Source organism: Pholcus phalangioides, unplaced genomic scaffold, assembly GCF_987345545.1.
Source record: "Pholcus phalangioides strain wild (caught in Gottingen) unplaced genomic scaffold, Ppha-v1.0 ptg000003l_1, whole genome shotgun sequence".
NCBI lineage: Eukaryota > Metazoa > Arthropoda > Arachnida > Araneae > Pholcidae > Pholcus > Pholcus phalangioides.
In genome coordinates, this window is record NW_028301596.1 from 40,139,579 (window position 1) to 40,154,247 (window position 14,669).

At 41.3% G+C, this 14,669-nt stretch overlaps 1 protein-coding gene and 32 non-coding genes across 33 annotated transcripts in view; 32 read left to right on the plus strand and 1 right to left on the minus strand.

Moving 5' to 3' along the window:
- LOC149088547 (cytochrome P450 4c3-like) overlaps positions 1-1,347 on the minus strand; it is a 39,153-nt gene extending 37,806 nt beyond the window's left edge. Inside the window, exon 1 of the mRNA XM_089248068.1 lies at positions 741-1,347. Coding sequence (XP_089104194.1) covers positions 741-972 — 232 coding nt within the window. The 5' untranslated portion in view covers positions 973-1,347. The remainder of the gene's footprint in view (positions 1-740) is intronic.
- Positions 1,348-4,726: 3,379 nt separating this feature from the next.
- Positions 4,727-4,798, plus strand: TRNAG-UCC (transfer RNA glycine (anticodon UCC)). The gene has a single exon. It is a non-coding gene; the product is annotated as a tRNA-Gly (tRNA).
- Positions 4,799-4,994: 196 nt separating this feature from the next.
- Positions 4,995-5,066, plus strand: TRNAG-UCC (transfer RNA glycine (anticodon UCC)). The gene has a single exon. It is a non-coding gene; the product is annotated as a tRNA-Gly (tRNA).
- Positions 5,067-5,262: 196 nt separating this feature from the next.
- On the plus strand, positions 5,263-5,334 carry TRNAG-UCC (transfer RNA glycine (anticodon UCC)). The gene has a single exon. It is a non-coding gene; the product is annotated as a tRNA-Gly (tRNA).
- Positions 5,335-5,530: 196 nt separating this feature from the next.
- Positions 5,531-5,602, plus strand: TRNAG-UCC (transfer RNA glycine (anticodon UCC)). Its single transcript has one exon. It is a non-coding gene; the product is annotated as a tRNA-Gly (tRNA).
- A 198-nt stretch (positions 5,603-5,800) lies between these two features.
- Positions 5,801-5,872, plus strand: TRNAG-UCC (transfer RNA glycine (anticodon UCC)). Its single transcript has one exon. It is a non-coding gene; the product is annotated as a tRNA-Gly (tRNA).
- Positions 5,873-6,068: 196 nt separating this feature from the next.
- TRNAG-UCC (transfer RNA glycine (anticodon UCC)) lies at positions 6,069-6,140 on the plus strand. Its single transcript has one exon. It is a non-coding gene; the product is annotated as a tRNA-Gly (tRNA).
- Positions 6,141-6,337: 197 nt separating this feature from the next.
- TRNAG-UCC (transfer RNA glycine (anticodon UCC)) lies at positions 6,338-6,409 on the plus strand. The gene has a single exon. It is a non-coding gene; the product is annotated as a tRNA-Gly (tRNA).
- A 195-nt stretch (positions 6,410-6,604) lies between these two features.
- On the plus strand, positions 6,605-6,676 carry TRNAE-UUC (transfer RNA glutamic acid (anticodon UUC)). The gene has a single exon. It is a non-coding gene; the product is annotated as a tRNA-Glu (tRNA).
- Positions 6,677-6,872: 196 nt separating this feature from the next.
- On the plus strand, positions 6,873-6,944 carry TRNAG-UCC (transfer RNA glycine (anticodon UCC)). Its single transcript has one exon. It is a non-coding gene; the product is annotated as a tRNA-Gly (tRNA).
- Positions 6,945-7,139: 195 nt separating this feature from the next.
- Positions 7,140-7,211, plus strand: TRNAG-UCC (transfer RNA glycine (anticodon UCC)). Its single transcript has one exon. It is a non-coding gene; the product is annotated as a tRNA-Gly (tRNA).
- A 198-nt stretch (positions 7,212-7,409) lies between these two features.
- TRNAG-UCC (transfer RNA glycine (anticodon UCC)) lies at positions 7,410-7,481 on the plus strand. The gene has a single exon. It is a non-coding gene; the product is annotated as a tRNA-Gly (tRNA).
- A 196-nt stretch (positions 7,482-7,677) lies between these two features.
- Positions 7,678-7,749, plus strand: TRNAG-UCC (transfer RNA glycine (anticodon UCC)). Its single transcript has one exon. It is a non-coding gene; the product is annotated as a tRNA-Gly (tRNA).
- A 197-nt stretch (positions 7,750-7,946) lies between these two features.
- On the plus strand, positions 7,947-8,018 carry TRNAG-UCC (transfer RNA glycine (anticodon UCC)). The gene has a single exon. It is a non-coding gene; the product is annotated as a tRNA-Gly (tRNA).
- Positions 8,019-8,213: 195 nt separating this feature from the next.
- TRNAE-UUC (transfer RNA glutamic acid (anticodon UUC)) lies at positions 8,214-8,285 on the plus strand. Its single transcript has one exon. It is a non-coding gene; the product is annotated as a tRNA-Glu (tRNA).
- Positions 8,286-8,481: 196 nt separating this feature from the next.
- TRNAG-UCC (transfer RNA glycine (anticodon UCC)) lies at positions 8,482-8,553 on the plus strand. The gene has a single exon. It is a non-coding gene; the product is annotated as a tRNA-Gly (tRNA).
- Positions 8,554-8,748: 195 nt separating this feature from the next.
- TRNAG-UCC (transfer RNA glycine (anticodon UCC)) lies at positions 8,749-8,820 on the plus strand. The gene has a single exon. It is a non-coding gene; the product is annotated as a tRNA-Gly (tRNA).
- A 195-nt stretch (positions 8,821-9,015) lies between these two features.
- Positions 9,016-9,087, plus strand: TRNAG-UCC (transfer RNA glycine (anticodon UCC)). Its single transcript has one exon. It is a non-coding gene; the product is annotated as a tRNA-Gly (tRNA).
- Positions 9,088-9,283: 196 nt separating this feature from the next.
- On the plus strand, positions 9,284-9,355 carry TRNAG-UCC (transfer RNA glycine (anticodon UCC)). Its single transcript has one exon. It is a non-coding gene; the product is annotated as a tRNA-Gly (tRNA).
- A 195-nt stretch (positions 9,356-9,550) lies between these two features.
- On the plus strand, positions 9,551-9,622 carry TRNAG-UCC (transfer RNA glycine (anticodon UCC)). Its single transcript has one exon. It is a non-coding gene; the product is annotated as a tRNA-Gly (tRNA).
- A 196-nt stretch (positions 9,623-9,818) lies between these two features.
- Positions 9,819-9,890, plus strand: TRNAG-UCC (transfer RNA glycine (anticodon UCC)). The gene has a single exon. It is a non-coding gene; the product is annotated as a tRNA-Gly (tRNA).
- A 195-nt stretch (positions 9,891-10,085) lies between these two features.
- TRNAG-UCC (transfer RNA glycine (anticodon UCC)) lies at positions 10,086-10,157 on the plus strand. Its single transcript has one exon. It is a non-coding gene; the product is annotated as a tRNA-Gly (tRNA).
- A 195-nt stretch (positions 10,158-10,352) lies between these two features.
- On the plus strand, positions 10,353-10,424 carry TRNAG-UCC (transfer RNA glycine (anticodon UCC)). The gene has a single exon. It is a non-coding gene; the product is annotated as a tRNA-Gly (tRNA).
- A 195-nt stretch (positions 10,425-10,619) lies between these two features.
- TRNAG-UCC (transfer RNA glycine (anticodon UCC)) lies at positions 10,620-10,691 on the plus strand. Its single transcript has one exon. It is a non-coding gene; the product is annotated as a tRNA-Gly (tRNA).
- A 197-nt stretch (positions 10,692-10,888) lies between these two features.
- Positions 10,889-10,960, plus strand: TRNAG-UCC (transfer RNA glycine (anticodon UCC)). The gene has a single exon. It is a non-coding gene; the product is annotated as a tRNA-Gly (tRNA).
- Positions 10,961-11,155: 195 nt separating this feature from the next.
- On the plus strand, positions 11,156-11,227 carry TRNAG-UCC (transfer RNA glycine (anticodon UCC)). Its single transcript has one exon. It is a non-coding gene; the product is annotated as a tRNA-Gly (tRNA).
- A 195-nt stretch (positions 11,228-11,422) lies between these two features.
- On the plus strand, positions 11,423-11,494 carry TRNAG-UCC (transfer RNA glycine (anticodon UCC)). Its single transcript has one exon. It is a non-coding gene; the product is annotated as a tRNA-Gly (tRNA).
- A 196-nt stretch (positions 11,495-11,690) lies between these two features.
- On the plus strand, positions 11,691-11,762 carry TRNAG-UCC (transfer RNA glycine (anticodon UCC)). The gene has a single exon. It is a non-coding gene; the product is annotated as a tRNA-Gly (tRNA).
- Positions 11,763-11,957: 195 nt separating this feature from the next.
- TRNAG-UCC (transfer RNA glycine (anticodon UCC)) lies at positions 11,958-12,029 on the plus strand. The gene has a single exon. It is a non-coding gene; the product is annotated as a tRNA-Gly (tRNA).
- A 195-nt stretch (positions 12,030-12,224) lies between these two features.
- On the plus strand, positions 12,225-12,296 carry TRNAG-UCC (transfer RNA glycine (anticodon UCC)). Its single transcript has one exon. It is a non-coding gene; the product is annotated as a tRNA-Gly (tRNA).
- A 195-nt stretch (positions 12,297-12,491) lies between these two features.
- Positions 12,492-12,563, plus strand: TRNAG-UCC (transfer RNA glycine (anticodon UCC)). The gene has a single exon. It is a non-coding gene; the product is annotated as a tRNA-Gly (tRNA).
- Positions 12,564-12,760: 197 nt separating this feature from the next.
- TRNAG-UCC (transfer RNA glycine (anticodon UCC)) lies at positions 12,761-12,832 on the plus strand. The gene has a single exon. It is a non-coding gene; the product is annotated as a tRNA-Gly (tRNA).
- A 197-nt stretch (positions 12,833-13,029) lies between these two features.
- Positions 13,030-13,101, plus strand: TRNAG-UCC (transfer RNA glycine (anticodon UCC)). Its single transcript has one exon. It is a non-coding gene; the product is annotated as a tRNA-Gly (tRNA).
- The last annotated feature ends 1,568 nt before the right edge of the window (positions 13,102-14,669 follow it).

The window sequence follows — 14,669 nt, forward strand, 5'->3', positions numbered from 1 at the left end:
AGTTTCTTCCGTGGCCAACTTGAAGTATCCCAGTACCACTAGGGGGGGGGGTCATATGGCCCCCGGTTGAGAACCACTGGTCTAGGGCATTCATCCGGCAAGTGAAAGGAGGTGAGCTCGATTCCCCATAAGGTCAGTTGAATTTTATCTGTTTCCTAAATATATCTTTGCATCAGCTAGCTGTTAAAATTTTCATATGGGTAGCGGGGAGTGACATCATCCTAATATATACGTATATTTCTCAGCACTTGAATTTTTTTTTTTCACAGCTCTTGTGCCTGCTTTAGCCACCTCCTTCCATTTGGTTTCCACTCATGCATGCCTAAAATGCACTAGAACCACAAAGGGTCAACGTGGTCCTAGGTTGAGGAAACATTAATGTAAAAAAATATCGGGCAGTCTTGATAACAACAGAAATTATACGACTAACATTGCCTTTGCGACAATACTCAAAGCATTCGATACAGAATGCAAATTATAATTTTTCGTTAACCCTCCCACCGGCATTGACGAGATATCTTACTTTCTTAAAAGCCTTTTCTTTTAGCAAAGACAAGTCCAGATATTTTGCAAAGCTGATTTCTCAATGGAGCACATTTTGCTATTTCTTTGCAACTGCTGAAAATCAGTAGAAAGCCTACTTTCTAGGATGATAAATGGCATTCCACATAGGGCTCAGTGATTTCAATTTATTGCAAAATTTTGCATAACTAGTGAAAAAAATAAATAAATAAACTTACGTAATCCTCTGCTTGCATTGGATTTGTTCCTGATTATGTTGATGAGAGGTATCAAAGTCGTGATCACAGCATTGACTTTAGGTCCAGGTATCCTTTTACGCGGAGGACCTTTACGCTTGAATATTCTACTGAAAATGAACGAGATTAGCAAAACTATCGCCGTTGTACCTAGAACGAGAGCCCTAGGAGATTGCTCGGATAAGTCTTTGATCGGCTGTAAGATGGTATCCATGTCTTATTATGCGAATTGGTATCGGTTTAGTCCATACACTTCAAAAATCGACTACGTCCAGCATTCAGACACATGCTTCAAGACAAAATCGGCTGACGGAGACGAAATATCGTCGATCCAGAGGAACTTCATTAAACCGTCACATATTATGGCACCTACAGTCTTCAAGTTCAGGTTCTGGAACATTCCACGATTGAGGTGATATTCTCTACGTATGTCCTTATCGACAAATGAATTTGTACTGAAAGAATTCCACCCGGAAGAAGACACCAAGACACCTAACCATCCATTTCAATGTTGATCAAACACAAACAAGAATTGGATTAGCATCCACTCAGCTCAAGTAGCAATACGATAGCCCCTAAGATGAATTCTGATCCTTAGCCAATCTCAGAGTACAAGACACGTCATAATCTCAAGGACATCTTCATGCCAAAACTTGCTTTTCTCTTTAACCCTTCTTTTCCAAAGTTGTTTCTTAATACATATATATATTTTTTTTGCTACGGATCCAATGGCAAGGAATGGACCAGAATAATATTAGTATTTGGAGGTCGATCCGGGCAACTAAGCTGTTATGCAGGTGAAGGTGAGGCACAATTGAATGAATGATACCCTGTGTGTTTGGAATGAATGACCTTGGCGTGATTGCCATTAATATCGTCTAGTGTTGTTGATAGACAGTTGTTTCCCAGTGAAAGCTGTTTTCGTTTTTCACAATGGCTATTTATATTCTACGTGTCTGTATGATAAACAAGATCAGTTCTCTTTTTGCTTTGTTTTTCATTTTAAATGTTTGAATATTGTCAATTATTACTTGGTTGTTTTCTTAGTAATTTAAAATTGGTTGTTTAATAGTTCTTTTACTATTATCGAATCCATTCTTACTGAGAACACTTTAATTTGCTCTTTTTGTGTCTATCTGTTCCAAATGCCATATTGCATTTCTGATATTTATTGTGGCCAATAAGAGAATTGCTTTTAAAAATCATTCTAGTTAACAATGTTTTTCCCCGTATACGTACGGTTCTGAACATTTTAACTTTGTATAGAGATGATTTTTTGCGTGTCGTTCTAATCATGCTTCACTTGCATATCTTTCATGTTTACTTATTTGCGAATAATTGTGGCCAACATAATGTTCGTTTTGAGATCATTCGACTTGAATAATGAGTTTTTTCCGTATTATTTTCAATGTGTTTTTTTGGAAATTATTTTCGCCAGAAATGGTCTTGATTTTATCATTATTTCAGTCAGATAAGTATTGTACATAATCCTAGCTAACAATTATATTATTACTGTTGTCAAACCGATAAATTTTGGAAAAAAAAATGTTGCATATTATCGTAGACAAAAATGCTTGTTTCGCGCATTGTTGTTAACAATGTTTTGATTTGCGAATCCTTCGATTCGGATCGGATTCCTTGTCTGTATAATTTCAGCTAACGATGTTTGGTTGTAATACAGTATATCATTCGAAAGAAAAAAAAATCTCTTATTGGTTCTATCTAGTAAAAAATTTCTCATTTTTTACACATTATTGTTTAATAATAATATGCAATAAATAATGCTGCTGGATACATACAGTTGATGCTAAAAATGCTTAAATTGTTCAATGTCATATGAGTGAAAAAATTTTTGCGCATCAGCTGCCAAAATATTCTTTCCTCATATTATTATCAGGAACAAATGATTAATTTTTTTTGTACGTATAATTATTTTATTCAACGATGATTTCATGCCTATGAAACCGGCCAGCGATGCTTTGTTTGCGTGTCATTCTTGTCAATGATGGTTTACCAAAAAGGTTTTTAAAACGTATCAGAACTAGAACTAGCAGAGCGGTAGAAATTACCCCTATCGTAAAACTCCATGATTACAGATGTAATTGTGGGGGATTTATTTTTGGATTAAAGCAAGTCCCGAAAGTACTAGGGTACAGGGCCTTCTCAAGAGCATCATGGGCCCCGGGCCAACTGGTTTTCCTGAGGCCCTACCTCGTAAATTCTAGAAAATTTCAACAGAATCTCATTTTTGTGAGGCCCCTCTTCTCCTGAGGCACCCGGGCCGTGCCCGGGTGGGCCCATGCGTTAAGACGGCACTGCTAGGGTAGCCTGTTTTGAAATATTAACCTGATTATTTTCGTTATGCCTGACCTTGCACATGGCTTTTGAATTTGTATATGAATGCGCATACATGACAAAGGGTCATTTATATCCCATGGTAGGAACCCCCATATTTTTTCCCATTGTATTTCAGAATTTTCTAAGGCACGATCACGCCCTCTGGAGCAATGAGCTAAAATCGTGTAAGTGCCAGAGCATGGCCATGCTCAGTCTATTCTGTCTCTGTCTTGAGATATTGTCGAATAAGAATATTAGGGAGATATGGGGGTCCCGAACCCGTGAAAAAAATGATTATGCTTATATTTTTCAAAATTATATTGGGTATTATTCATTGATTTCAAAATTTCGGAATGCAAGTTGCTCCACGACAACCGAGTGACATCAACTCCTCCTACTCAGGAGCTCCGATTAGAAAAAACAATAAAGGGTTACATTGGTTACTAGAGATGCCGTACATCTGGCATATAAGGGATTCAATAAAGCACGCGGGGAACTGTACGTGCATTTTTTTGTATGTTCAAGAATTATTGAGGGCTTCATAGAAATTTTTTGGGCACTCAAGTGTTCTGAATTCTTAGGTTTCCGCCACCGACGCCCCATCCACTAATTTTTTATGTTGAAGGCAGAAACTCAATTTACTTGCAGAAAGAACATGAAATGTTTTTGTTGCAACTTTGTTGCTTTTGTTTCCAAGTGGTTGCAACAGGCAAACCATTTTGTCACTTTTCACACAATTGTATAATGAGTCCAAATAATATGGAAAATGATGATTCTGTCCAATAAAATAAGGGATCTAAGTCTGACTTTTGACACGCAGGACTGGGCCTGCGGTCGCAAAATGCATGGTAGAAAATAAAAGGTGATTCACACGTACTTGGCTTTACCCTCAAGGCAGGGCCGTCTTAGGAGTATCATGGGTCCCCGGACCAAGTGGTTTTTTGGAGGCCCTACCCGGTAAATCCTAGAAAATTTCAAACGCATCTCATTTTTGTGAGGCCCCTCTTCCCTTGAGGTCCTCGGGCCGTGCTCAGGTGGGCCCATGCGTTAAGACGGAACTGCCTCAAGGGCACTCTGGCATCCTCTTGTTTTATTTTCCGCCGAGTATTTATAAGACAAAAAAAAAAAACGTTATTCAATTGCATTCTACCACCTTTTAGAAAATCGCCCACCATCTTTTGAAACACCCAGTATGTTTGCTTACGCCTGAAATGTAACGAAACATGAACGATGACTGCATATATATATATATATATATATACCCTAGTTTTAGAAGAGGAAATAAATAATTTTTAATTTCTCTCTCATTCACAGAGTATCATAGTATATTCAAATCTGATTAAGCAACGAAATTTTAAACTACGGCCAAAACGAGCGCTCTGTAGTTCTAGATAGAAGAAGTTTTTGTGAAAATCAACGAGAGGGGTATGGGGGGAATTCTCTCAAGATTTCTTTTGACAAATTAAGAAATGTCACGAAGGGGAAAATTTCAAAAATAGAGCTGTAAATGGCGATCAGAGTTTGAAAAGCTGTAGTTCTAGTGATATAATCTTCCTGTATATCATGTTTTCCTCTTAAGTTCAAGTGTGTCAGATGCAGCAGCCATTTTAAGCATATGGATTGCGCAACAAGCGTCGGTGGTATAACGGTTAGCATAGCTGCCTTCCAAGCAGTTGACCCGGGTTCGACTCCCGGCCGACGCAACTGTTTTTTTTTTTTTATCTGGTTAAGCAGAAATGTCACGGTGGACAAAATTAAAAAAAGAGCTGTAAATGGCGATCAGAATTTGAAAAGAGTTGTAGTTCTAGTGCTGTAATCTTGTGTATCATGTTTCCGTTCTCAAGTTCCTTTAGTGTGTCAGATGCAGCAGCCATTTCATGCGTATGGATTGCGCAACAAGCGTCGGTGGTATAACGGTTAGCATAGCTGCCTTCCAAGCAGTTGACCTGGGTTCGACCCCCGGCCGACGCAACTGTTTTTTTTTTTATCTGGTTAAGCAGAAATGTCACGGTGGACAAAATTAAAAAAATAGAGCTCTAAATGGCGATCAGAATTTGAGAAGAGCTGTAGTTCTAGTGCTGTAATCTTGTGTATCATGTTTCCGTTCTCAAGTTCCTTTAGTGTGTCAGATGCAGCAGCCATTTCATGCGTATGGATTGCGCAACAAGCGTCGGTGGTATAACGGTTAGCATAGCTGCCTTCCAAGCAGTTGACCCGGGTTCGACTCCCGGCCGACGCAAGTGTTTTTTTTTTTATCTGGTTAAGCAGAAATGTCACGGTGGACAAAATTAAAAACATACAGCTGTAAATGGCGATCAGAATTTGAAGAGGGTTGTAGTTCTAGTGCTGTAATCTTTTGTATCATGTTTCCGTTCTCAAGTTCCTTTAGTGTGTCAGATGCAGCAGCCGTTTCATGCGTATGGATTGCGCAGCAAGCGTCGGCGGTATAACGGTTAGCATAGCTGCCTTCCAAGCAGTTGACCCGGGTTCGACTCCCGGCCGACGCAAGTGTTTTTTTTTTTTTATCTGGTTAAGCAGAAATGTCACGGTGGACAAAATTAAAAAAATAGAGCTGTAAATGGCGATCAGAATTTGAGAAGAGCTGTAGTTCTAGTGCTGTAATCTTGTGTATCATGTTTCCGTTCTCAAGTTCCTTTAGTGTGTCAGATGCAGCAGCCATTTCATGCGTATGGATTGCGCAACAAGCGTCGGTGGTATAACGGTTAGCATAGCTGCCTTCCAAGCAGTTGACCCGGGTTCGACTCCCGGCCGACGCAAGTGTTTTTTTTTTTATCTGGTTAAGCAGAAATGTCACGGTGGACAAAATTAAAAACATACAGCTGTAAATGGCGATCAGAATTTGAAGAGGGTTGTAGTTCTAGTGCTGTAATCTTTTGTATCATGTTTCCGTTCTCAAGTTCCTTTAGTGTGTCAGATGCAGCAGCCGTTTCATGCGTATGGATTGCGCAGCAAGCGTCGGCGGTATAACGGTTAGCATAGCTGCCTTCCAAGCAGTTGACCCGGGTTCGACTCCCGGCCGACGCAAGTGTTTTTTTTTTTTATCTGGTTAAGCAGAAATGTCACGGTGGACAAAATTAAAAAAATAGAGCTGTAAATGGCGATCAGAATTTGAAGAGAGTTGTAGTTCTAGTGCTGTAATCTTGTGTATCATGTTTCCGTTCTCAAGTTCCTTTAGTGTGTCAGATGCAGCAGCCATTTCATGCGTATGGATTGCGCAACAAGCGTCGGTGGTATAACGGTTAGCATAGCTGCCTTCCAAGCAGTTGACCCGGGTTCGACTCCCGGCCGACGCAAATGTTTGTTTTTTATCTGGTTAAGCAGAAATGTCACGGTGGACAAAATTAAAAAAATAGAGCTGTAAATGGCGATCAGAATTTGAAGAGAGTTGTAGTTCTAGTGCTGTAATCTTGTGTATCATGTTTCCGTTCTCAAGTTCCTTTAGTGTGTCAGATGCAGCAGCCATTTCATGCGTATGGATTGCGCAACAAGCGTCGGTGGTATAACGGTTAGCATAGCTGCCTTTCAAGCAGTTGACCCGGGTTCGACTCCCGGCCGACGCAAGTGTTTTTTTTTTTATCTGGTTAAGCAGAAATGTCACGGTGGACAAAATTAAAAACATAGAGCTGTAAATGGCGATCAGAATTTGAAGAGAGTTGTAGTTCTAGTGCTGTAATCTTTTGTATCATGTTTCCGTTCTCAAGTTCCTTTAGTGTGTCAGATGCAGCAGCCATTTCATGCGTATGGATTGCGCAACAAGCGTCGGTGGTATAACGGTTAGCATAGCTGCCTTCCAAGCAGTTGACCCGGGTTCGACTCCCGGCCGACGCAACTGTTTTTTTTTTATCTGGTTAAGCAGAAATGTCACGGTGGACAAAATTAAAAAAATAGAGCTGTAAATGGCGATCAGAATTTGAAGAGAGTTGTAGTTCTAGTGCTGTAATCTTTTGTATCATGTTTCCGTTCTCAAGTTCCTTTAGTGTGTCAGATGCAGCAGCCATTTCATGCGTATGGATTGCGCAACAAGCGTCGGCGGTATAACGGTTAGCATAGCTGCCTTCCAAGCAGTTGACCCGGGTTCGACTCCCGGCCGACGCAAGTGTTTTTTTTTTTTTATCTGGTTAAGCAGAAATGTCACGGTGGACAAAATTAAAAAAATAGAGCTGTAAATGGCGATCAGAATTTGAGAAGAGCTGTAGTTCTAGTGCTGTAATCTTGTGTATCATGTTTCCGTTCTCAAGTTCCTTTAGTGTGTCAGATGCAGCAGCCATTTCATGCGTATGGATTGCGCAACAAGCGTCGGTGGTATAACGGTTAGCATAGCTGCCTTCCAAGCAGTTGACCCGGGTTCGACTCCCGGCCGACGCAAGTGTTTTTTTTTTTATCTGGTTAAGCAGAAATGTCACGGTGGACAAAATTAAAAAAATAGAGCTGTAAATGGCGATCAGAATTTGAAGAGAGTTGTAGTTCTAGTGCTGTAATCTTTTGTATCATGTTTCCGTTCTCAAGTTCCTTTAGTGTGTCAGATGCAGCAGCCATTTCATGCGTATGGATTGCGCAACAAGCGTCGGTGGTATAACGGTTAGCATAGCTGCCTTCCAAGCAGTTGACCCGGGTTCGACTCCCGGCCGACGCAAGTGTTTTTTTTTTTTATCTGGTTAAGCAGAAATGTCACGGTGGACAAAATTAAAAAAATAGAGCTCTAAATGGCGATCAGAATTTGAGAAGAGCTGTAGTTCTAGTGCTGTAATCTTGTGTATCATGTTTCCGTTCTCAAGTTCCTTTAGTGTGTCAGATGCAGCAGCCATTTCATGCGTATGGATTGCGCAACAAGCGTCGGTGGTATAACGGTTAGCATAGCTGCCTTCCAAGCAGTTGACCCGGGTTTGACTCCCGGCCGACGCAAGTGTTTGTTTTTTATCTGGTTAAGCAGAAATGTCACGGTGGACAAAATTAAAAAAATAGAGCTCTAAATGGCGATCAGAATTTGAGAAGAGCTGTAGTTCTAGTGCTGTAATCTTGTGTATCATGTTTCCGTTCTCAAGTTCCTTTAGTGTGTCAGATGCAGCAGCCATTTCATGCGTATGGATTGCGCAACAAGCGTCGGTGGTATAACGGTTAGCATAGCTGCCTTTCAAGCAGTTGACCCGGGTTCGACTCCCGGCCGACGCAAGTGTTTTTTTTTTTATCTGGTTAAGCAGAAATGTCACGGTGGACAAAATTAAAAACATAGAGCTGTAAATGGCGATCAGAATTTGAAGAGAGTTGTAGTTCTAGTGCTGTAATCTTTTGTATCATGTTTCCGTTCTCAAGTTCCTTTAGTGTGTCAGATGCAGCAGCCATTTCATGCGTATGGATTGCGCAACAAGCGTCGGTGGTATAACGGTTAGCATAGCTGCCTTCCAAGCAGTTGACCCGGGTTCGACTCCCGGCCGACGCAAATGTTTGTTTTTTATCTGGTTAAGCAGAAATGTCACGGTGGACAAAATTAAAAAAATAGAGCTCTAAATGGCGATCAGAATTTGAGAAGAGCTGTAGTTCTAGTGCTGTAATCTTGTGTATCATGTTTCCGTTCTCAAGTTCCTTTAGTGTGTCAGATGCAGCAGCCATTTCATGCGTATGGATTGCGCAACAAGCGTCGGTGGTATAACGGTTAGCATAGCTGCCTTCCAAGCAGTTGACCCGGGTTCGACTCCCGGCCGACGCAAGTGTTTGTTTTTTATCTGGTTAAGCAGAAATGTCACGGTGGACAAAATTAAAAAAATAGAGCTCTAAATGGCGATCAGAATTTGAGAAGAGCTGTAGTTCTAGTGCTGTAATCTTGTGTATCATGTTTCCGTTCTCAAGTTCCTTTAGTGTGTCAGATGCAGCAGCCATTTCATGCGTATGGATTGTGCAACAAGCGTCGGTGGTATAACGGTTAGCATAGCTGCCTTCCAAGCAGTTGACCCGGGTTCGACTCCCGGCCGACGCAAGTGTTTTTTTTTTTATCTGGTTAAGCAGAAATGTCACGGTGGACAAAATTAAAAAAATAGAGCTGTAAATGGCGATCAGAATTTGAGAAGAGCTGTAGTTCTAGTGCTGTAATCTTGTGTATCATGTTTCCGTTCTCAAGTTCCTTTAGTGTGTCAGATGCAGCAGCCATTTCATGCGTATGGATTGCGCAACAAGCGTCGGTGGTATAATGGTTAGCATAGCTGCCTTCCAAGCAGTTGACCCGGGTTCGACTCCCGGCCGACGCAAGTGTTTGTTTTTTATCTGGTTAAGCAGAAATTTCACGGTGGACAAAATTAAAAAAATAGAGCTGTAAATGGCGTTCAGAATTAGAAGAGATTTGGAGTTCTAGTGCTGTAATCTTTTGTATCATGTTTCCGTTCTCAAGTTCCTTTAGTGTGTCAGATGCAGCAGCCGTTTCATGCGTATGGATTGCGCAACAAGCGTCGGTGGTATAACGGTTAGCATAGCAGCCTTCCAAGCAGTTGACCCGGGTTCGACTCCCGGCCGACGCAAGTGGTTTTTTTTTTATCTGGTTAAGCAGAAATGTCACGGTGGACAAAATTAAAAAAATAGAGCTGTAAATGGCGATCAGAATTTTAGAAGAGCTGTAGTTCTAGTGCTGTAATCTTGTGTATCTTGTTTCCGTTCTCAAGTTCCTTTAGTGTGTCAGATGCAGCAGCCATTTCATGCGTATGGATTGCGCAACAAGCGTCGGTGGTATAACGGTTAGCATAGCTGCCTTCCAAGCAGTTGACCCGGGTTCGACTCCCGGCCGACGCAAGTGTTTTTTTTTTATCTGGTTAAGCAGAAATGTCACGGTGGACAAAATTAAAAAAATAGAGCTGTAAATGGCGATCAGAATTTGAAGAGAGTTGTAGTTCTAGTGCTGTAATCTTTTGTATCATGTTTCCGTTCTCAAGTTCCTTTAGTGTGTCAGATGCAGCAGCCATTTCATGCGTATGGATTGCGCAACAAGCGTCGGTGGTATAACGGTTAGCATAGCTGCCTTCCAAGCAGTTGACCCGGGTTCGACTCCCGGCCGACGCAACTGTTTTTTTTTTATCTGGTTAAGCAGAAATGTCACGGTGGACAAAATTAAAAAAATAGAGCTGTAAATGGCGATCAGAATTTGAAGAGAGTTGTAGTTCTAGTGCTGTAATCTTGTGTATCATGTTTCCGTTCTCAAGTTCCTTTAGTGTGTCAGATGCAGCAGCCATTTCATGCGTATGGATTGCGCAACAAGCGTCGGTGGTATAACGGTTAGCATAGCTGCCTTCCAAGCAGTTGACCCGGGTTCGACTCCCGGCCGACGCAACTGTTTTTTTTTTATCTGGTTAAGCAGAAATGTCACGGTGGACAAAATTAAAAAAATAGAGCTGTAAATGGCGATCAGAATTTGAAGAGAGTTGTAGTTCTAGTGCTGTAATCTTTTGTATCATGTTTCCGTTCTCAAGTTCCTTTAGTTTGTCAGATGCAGCAGCCATTTCATGCGTATGGATTGCGCAACAAGCGTCGGTGGTATAACGGTTAGCATAGCTGCCTTCCAAGCAGTTGACCCGGGTTCGACTCCCGGCCGACGCAAGTGTTTTTTTTTTTTATCTGGTTAAGCAGAAATGTCACGGTGGACAAAATTAAAAAAATAGAGCTGTAAATGGCGATCAGAATTTGAGAAGAGCTGTAGTTCTAGTGCTGTAATCTTGTGTATCATGTTTCCGTTTTCAAGTTCCTTTAGTGTGTCAGATGCAGCAGCCATTTCATGCGTATGGATTGCGCAACAAGCGTCGGTGGTATAATGGTTAGCATAGCTGCCTTCCAAGCAGTTGACCCGGGTTCGACTCCCGGCCGACGCAAGTGTTTGTTTTTTATCTGGTTAAGCAGAAATGTCACGGTGGACAAAATTAAAAAAATAGAGCTCTAAATGGCGATCAGAATTTGAGAAGAGCTGTAGTTCTAGTGCTGTAATCTTGTGTATCATGTTTCCGTTCTCAAGTTCCTTTAGTGTGTCAGATGCAGCAGCCATTTCATGCGTATGGATTGCGCAACAAGCGTCGGTGGTATAACGGTTAGCATAGCTGCCTTCCAAGCAGTTGACCCGGGTTCGACTCCCGGCCGACGCAAGTGTTTTTTTTTTATCTGGTTAAGCAGAAATGTCACGGTGGACAAAATTAAAAAAATAGAGCTGTAAATGGCGATCAGAATTTGAAGAGAGTTGTAGTTCTAGTGCTGTAATCTTTTGTATCATGTTTCCGTTCTCAAGTTCCTTTAGTGTGTCAGATGCAGCAGCCATTTCATGCGTATGGATTGCGCAACAAGCGTCGGTGGTATAACGGTTAGCATAGCTGCCTTCCAAGCAGTTGACCCGGGTTCGACTCCCGGCCGACGCAAGTGTTTTTTTTTTTATCTGGTTAAGCAGAAATGTCACGGTGGACAAAATTAAAAAAATAGAGCTGTAAATGGCGATCAGAATTTGAAGAGAGTTGTAGTTCTAGTGCTGTAATCTTGTGTATCATGTTTCCGTTCTCAAGTTCCTTTAGTGTGTCAGATGCAGCAGCCATTTCATGCGTATGGATTGCGCAACAAGCGTCGGTGGTATAACGGTTAGCATAGCTGCCTTCCAAGCAGTTGACCCGGGTTCGACTCCCGGCCGACGCAAGTGTTTTTTTTTTATCTGGTTAAGCAGAAATGTCACGGTGGACAAAATTAAAAAAATAGAGCTGTAAATGGCGATCAGAATTTGAAGAGAGTTGTAGTTCTAGTGCTGTAATCTTGTGTATCATGTTTCCGTTCTCAAGTTCCTTTAGTGTGTCAGATGCAGCAGCCATTTCATGCGTATGGATTGCGCAACAAGCGTCGGTGGTATAACGGTTAGCATAGCTGCCTTCCAAGCAGTTGACCCGGGTTCGACTCCCGGCCGACGCAAGTGTTTGTTTTTTATCTGGTTAAGCAGAAATGTCACGGTGGACAAAATTAAAAAAATAGAGCTCTAAATGGCGATCAGAATTTGAGAAGAGCTGTAGTTCTAGTGCTGTAATCTTGTGTATCATGTTTCCGTTCTCAAGTTCCTTTAGTGTGTCAGATGCAGCAGCCATTTCATGCGTATGGATTGCGCAACAAGCGTCGGTGGTATAACGGTTAGCATAGCTGCCTTCCAAGCAGTTGACCCGGGTTCGACTCCCGGCCGACGCAAGTGTTTTTTTTTTATCTGGTTAAGCAGAAATGTCACGGTGGACAAAATTAAAAAAATAGAGCTGTAAATGGCGATCAGAATTTGAAGAGAGTTGTAGTTCTAGTGCTGTAATCTTGTGTATCATGTTTCCGTTCTCAAGTTCCTTTAGTGTGTCAGATGCAGCAGCCATTTCATGCGTATGGATTGCGCAACAAGCGTCGGTGGTATAACGGTTAGCATAGCTGCCTTCCAAGCAGTTGACCCGGGTTCGACTCCCGGCCGACGCAAGTGTTTTTTTTTTTATCTGGTTAAGCAGAAATGTCACGGTGGACAAAATTAAAAAAAATAGAGCTGTAAATGGCGATCAGAATTTGAGAAGAGCTGTAGTTCTAGTGCTGTAATCTTTTGTATCATGTTTCCGTTCTCAAGTTCCTTTAGTGTGTCAGATGCAGCAGCCATTTCATGCGTATGGATTGCGCAACAAGCGTCGGTGGTATAACGGTTAGCATAGCTGCCTTCCAAGCAGTTGACCCGGGTTCGACTCCCGGCCGACGCAAGTGTTTTTTTTTTTTATCTGGTTAAGCAGAAATGTCACGGTGGACAAAATTAAAAAAATAGAGCTGTAAATGGCGATCAGAATTTGAAGAGAGTTGTAGTTCTAGTGCTGTAATCTTGTGTATCATGTTTCCGTTCTCAAGTTCCTTTAGTGTGTCAGATGCAGCAGCCATTTCATGCGTATGGATTGCGCAACAAGCGTCGGTGGTATAACGGTTAGCATAGCTGCCTTCCAAGCAGTTGACCCGGGTTCGACTCCCGGCCGACGCAAGTGTTTTTTTTTTTATCTGGTTAAGCAGAAATGTCACGGTGGACAAAATTAAAAAAAATAGAGCTGTAAATGGCGATCAGAATTTGAGAAGAGCTGTAGTTCTAGTGCTGTAATCTTGTGTATCATGTTTCCGTTCTCAAGTTCCTTTAGTGTGTCAGATGCAGCAGCCATTTCATGCGTATGGATTGCGCAACAAGCGTCGGTTGTATAACGGTTAGCATAGCTACCTTCCAAGCAGTTGACCCGGGTTCGACTCCCGGCCGACGCAATACTAATTTTTTTTTTTAATTTTTCCCCCCAAACACATAGGAACTAATTTTTCACTGATTATTATTATCACTAATAGTTTGGCATTCAGCTGAAATTATCTTCGGTGCTTTTCAATTTTGAAATAGGAGAAAGCCAGCACGCTATGGGAAATCTCTCCTCATAGCGAGCATCAGTATCTAAATGTACAGAAATCGTAATCATACACTTAATTGCTGCACATATGCAACATATTCACTTAATTGCTGATTTCTCTCCTCCGATCAAGAAGTTACACCGCGTTTAACGAAGTCATTTATACTCGGAGTGAATGCTAGCAGACACACACACACACACTGTTAGGTTTGACCAGGGGCGTCGGAGGTGTTTCGAACCTGTAGGTACCAGTCCTGAATTTGATGGAGGGGAGGGGGTCACAAAAACTTTTTCAGTTCACGGGCTGAATATGCGGTTTTCCTGCCAGTTGCGGGTCAGTAACGTGTGTATAACGAGCGGCCATATGCATAGGCTTGCGTAGTATTTTCTCAGGAGTGAGGTTGGAAACTTTTTCTGTGTGGGGATGGGGGTTTACGTTTTTTTTTTCTACAAAATAACACTATTATCTAGGCTCAAGCGTGGGGTGGGGTACGTTACTTTTCGTACGCTAACGACCACATGACCCGTAGTTTACGGCATATTTCCATAATAATAGCTTACCGTCCCAACTTGGTATTTATGAAAAATGTCCCGCTTTTTTTTTCCATATTTTAAACAAGGCACAATATTTTTGAAATCAAGGAGTAAATTTACTTCCATGACATAAATTTTTTTTTAATGTAATTAGTTAGACTCCATAATAAATCATAGTCAAATAAATAAATTCATCTCAGATATTTGTCAAGCATATATGTTAGTTATTTTTGGTCAATTAAATTTTGACCTGCCGTACCCATCATTTTTTCAATTTTAGCGATAGGAGGCAAATTTACTAGCTTTTGAAAACATTTACGGCTGTAAATTGCAGCTTCACTTGTCTTTGGCAATTATTTCGACTGTTACTCGCAACTTTACATATTTTTGACATTTATTTACCCCGTATTTTTATGAAATAAATATAGTCAGTCTAGTTATTTATTATGTTGTGTATATTGATATTTTCCTACCTAAAAAACTTTCTTGAGCCGGATGAAACGGCTCTGCGGGCCGGAGGATGTGCATCCCTAATGTAAGACATTTTTATTTCTGAATCGGCTGTGTGAGAGCTCTGATCTACATTTCAAATTAACACACTGGGCTGAAAACAATATTGATCGGCTCGAAA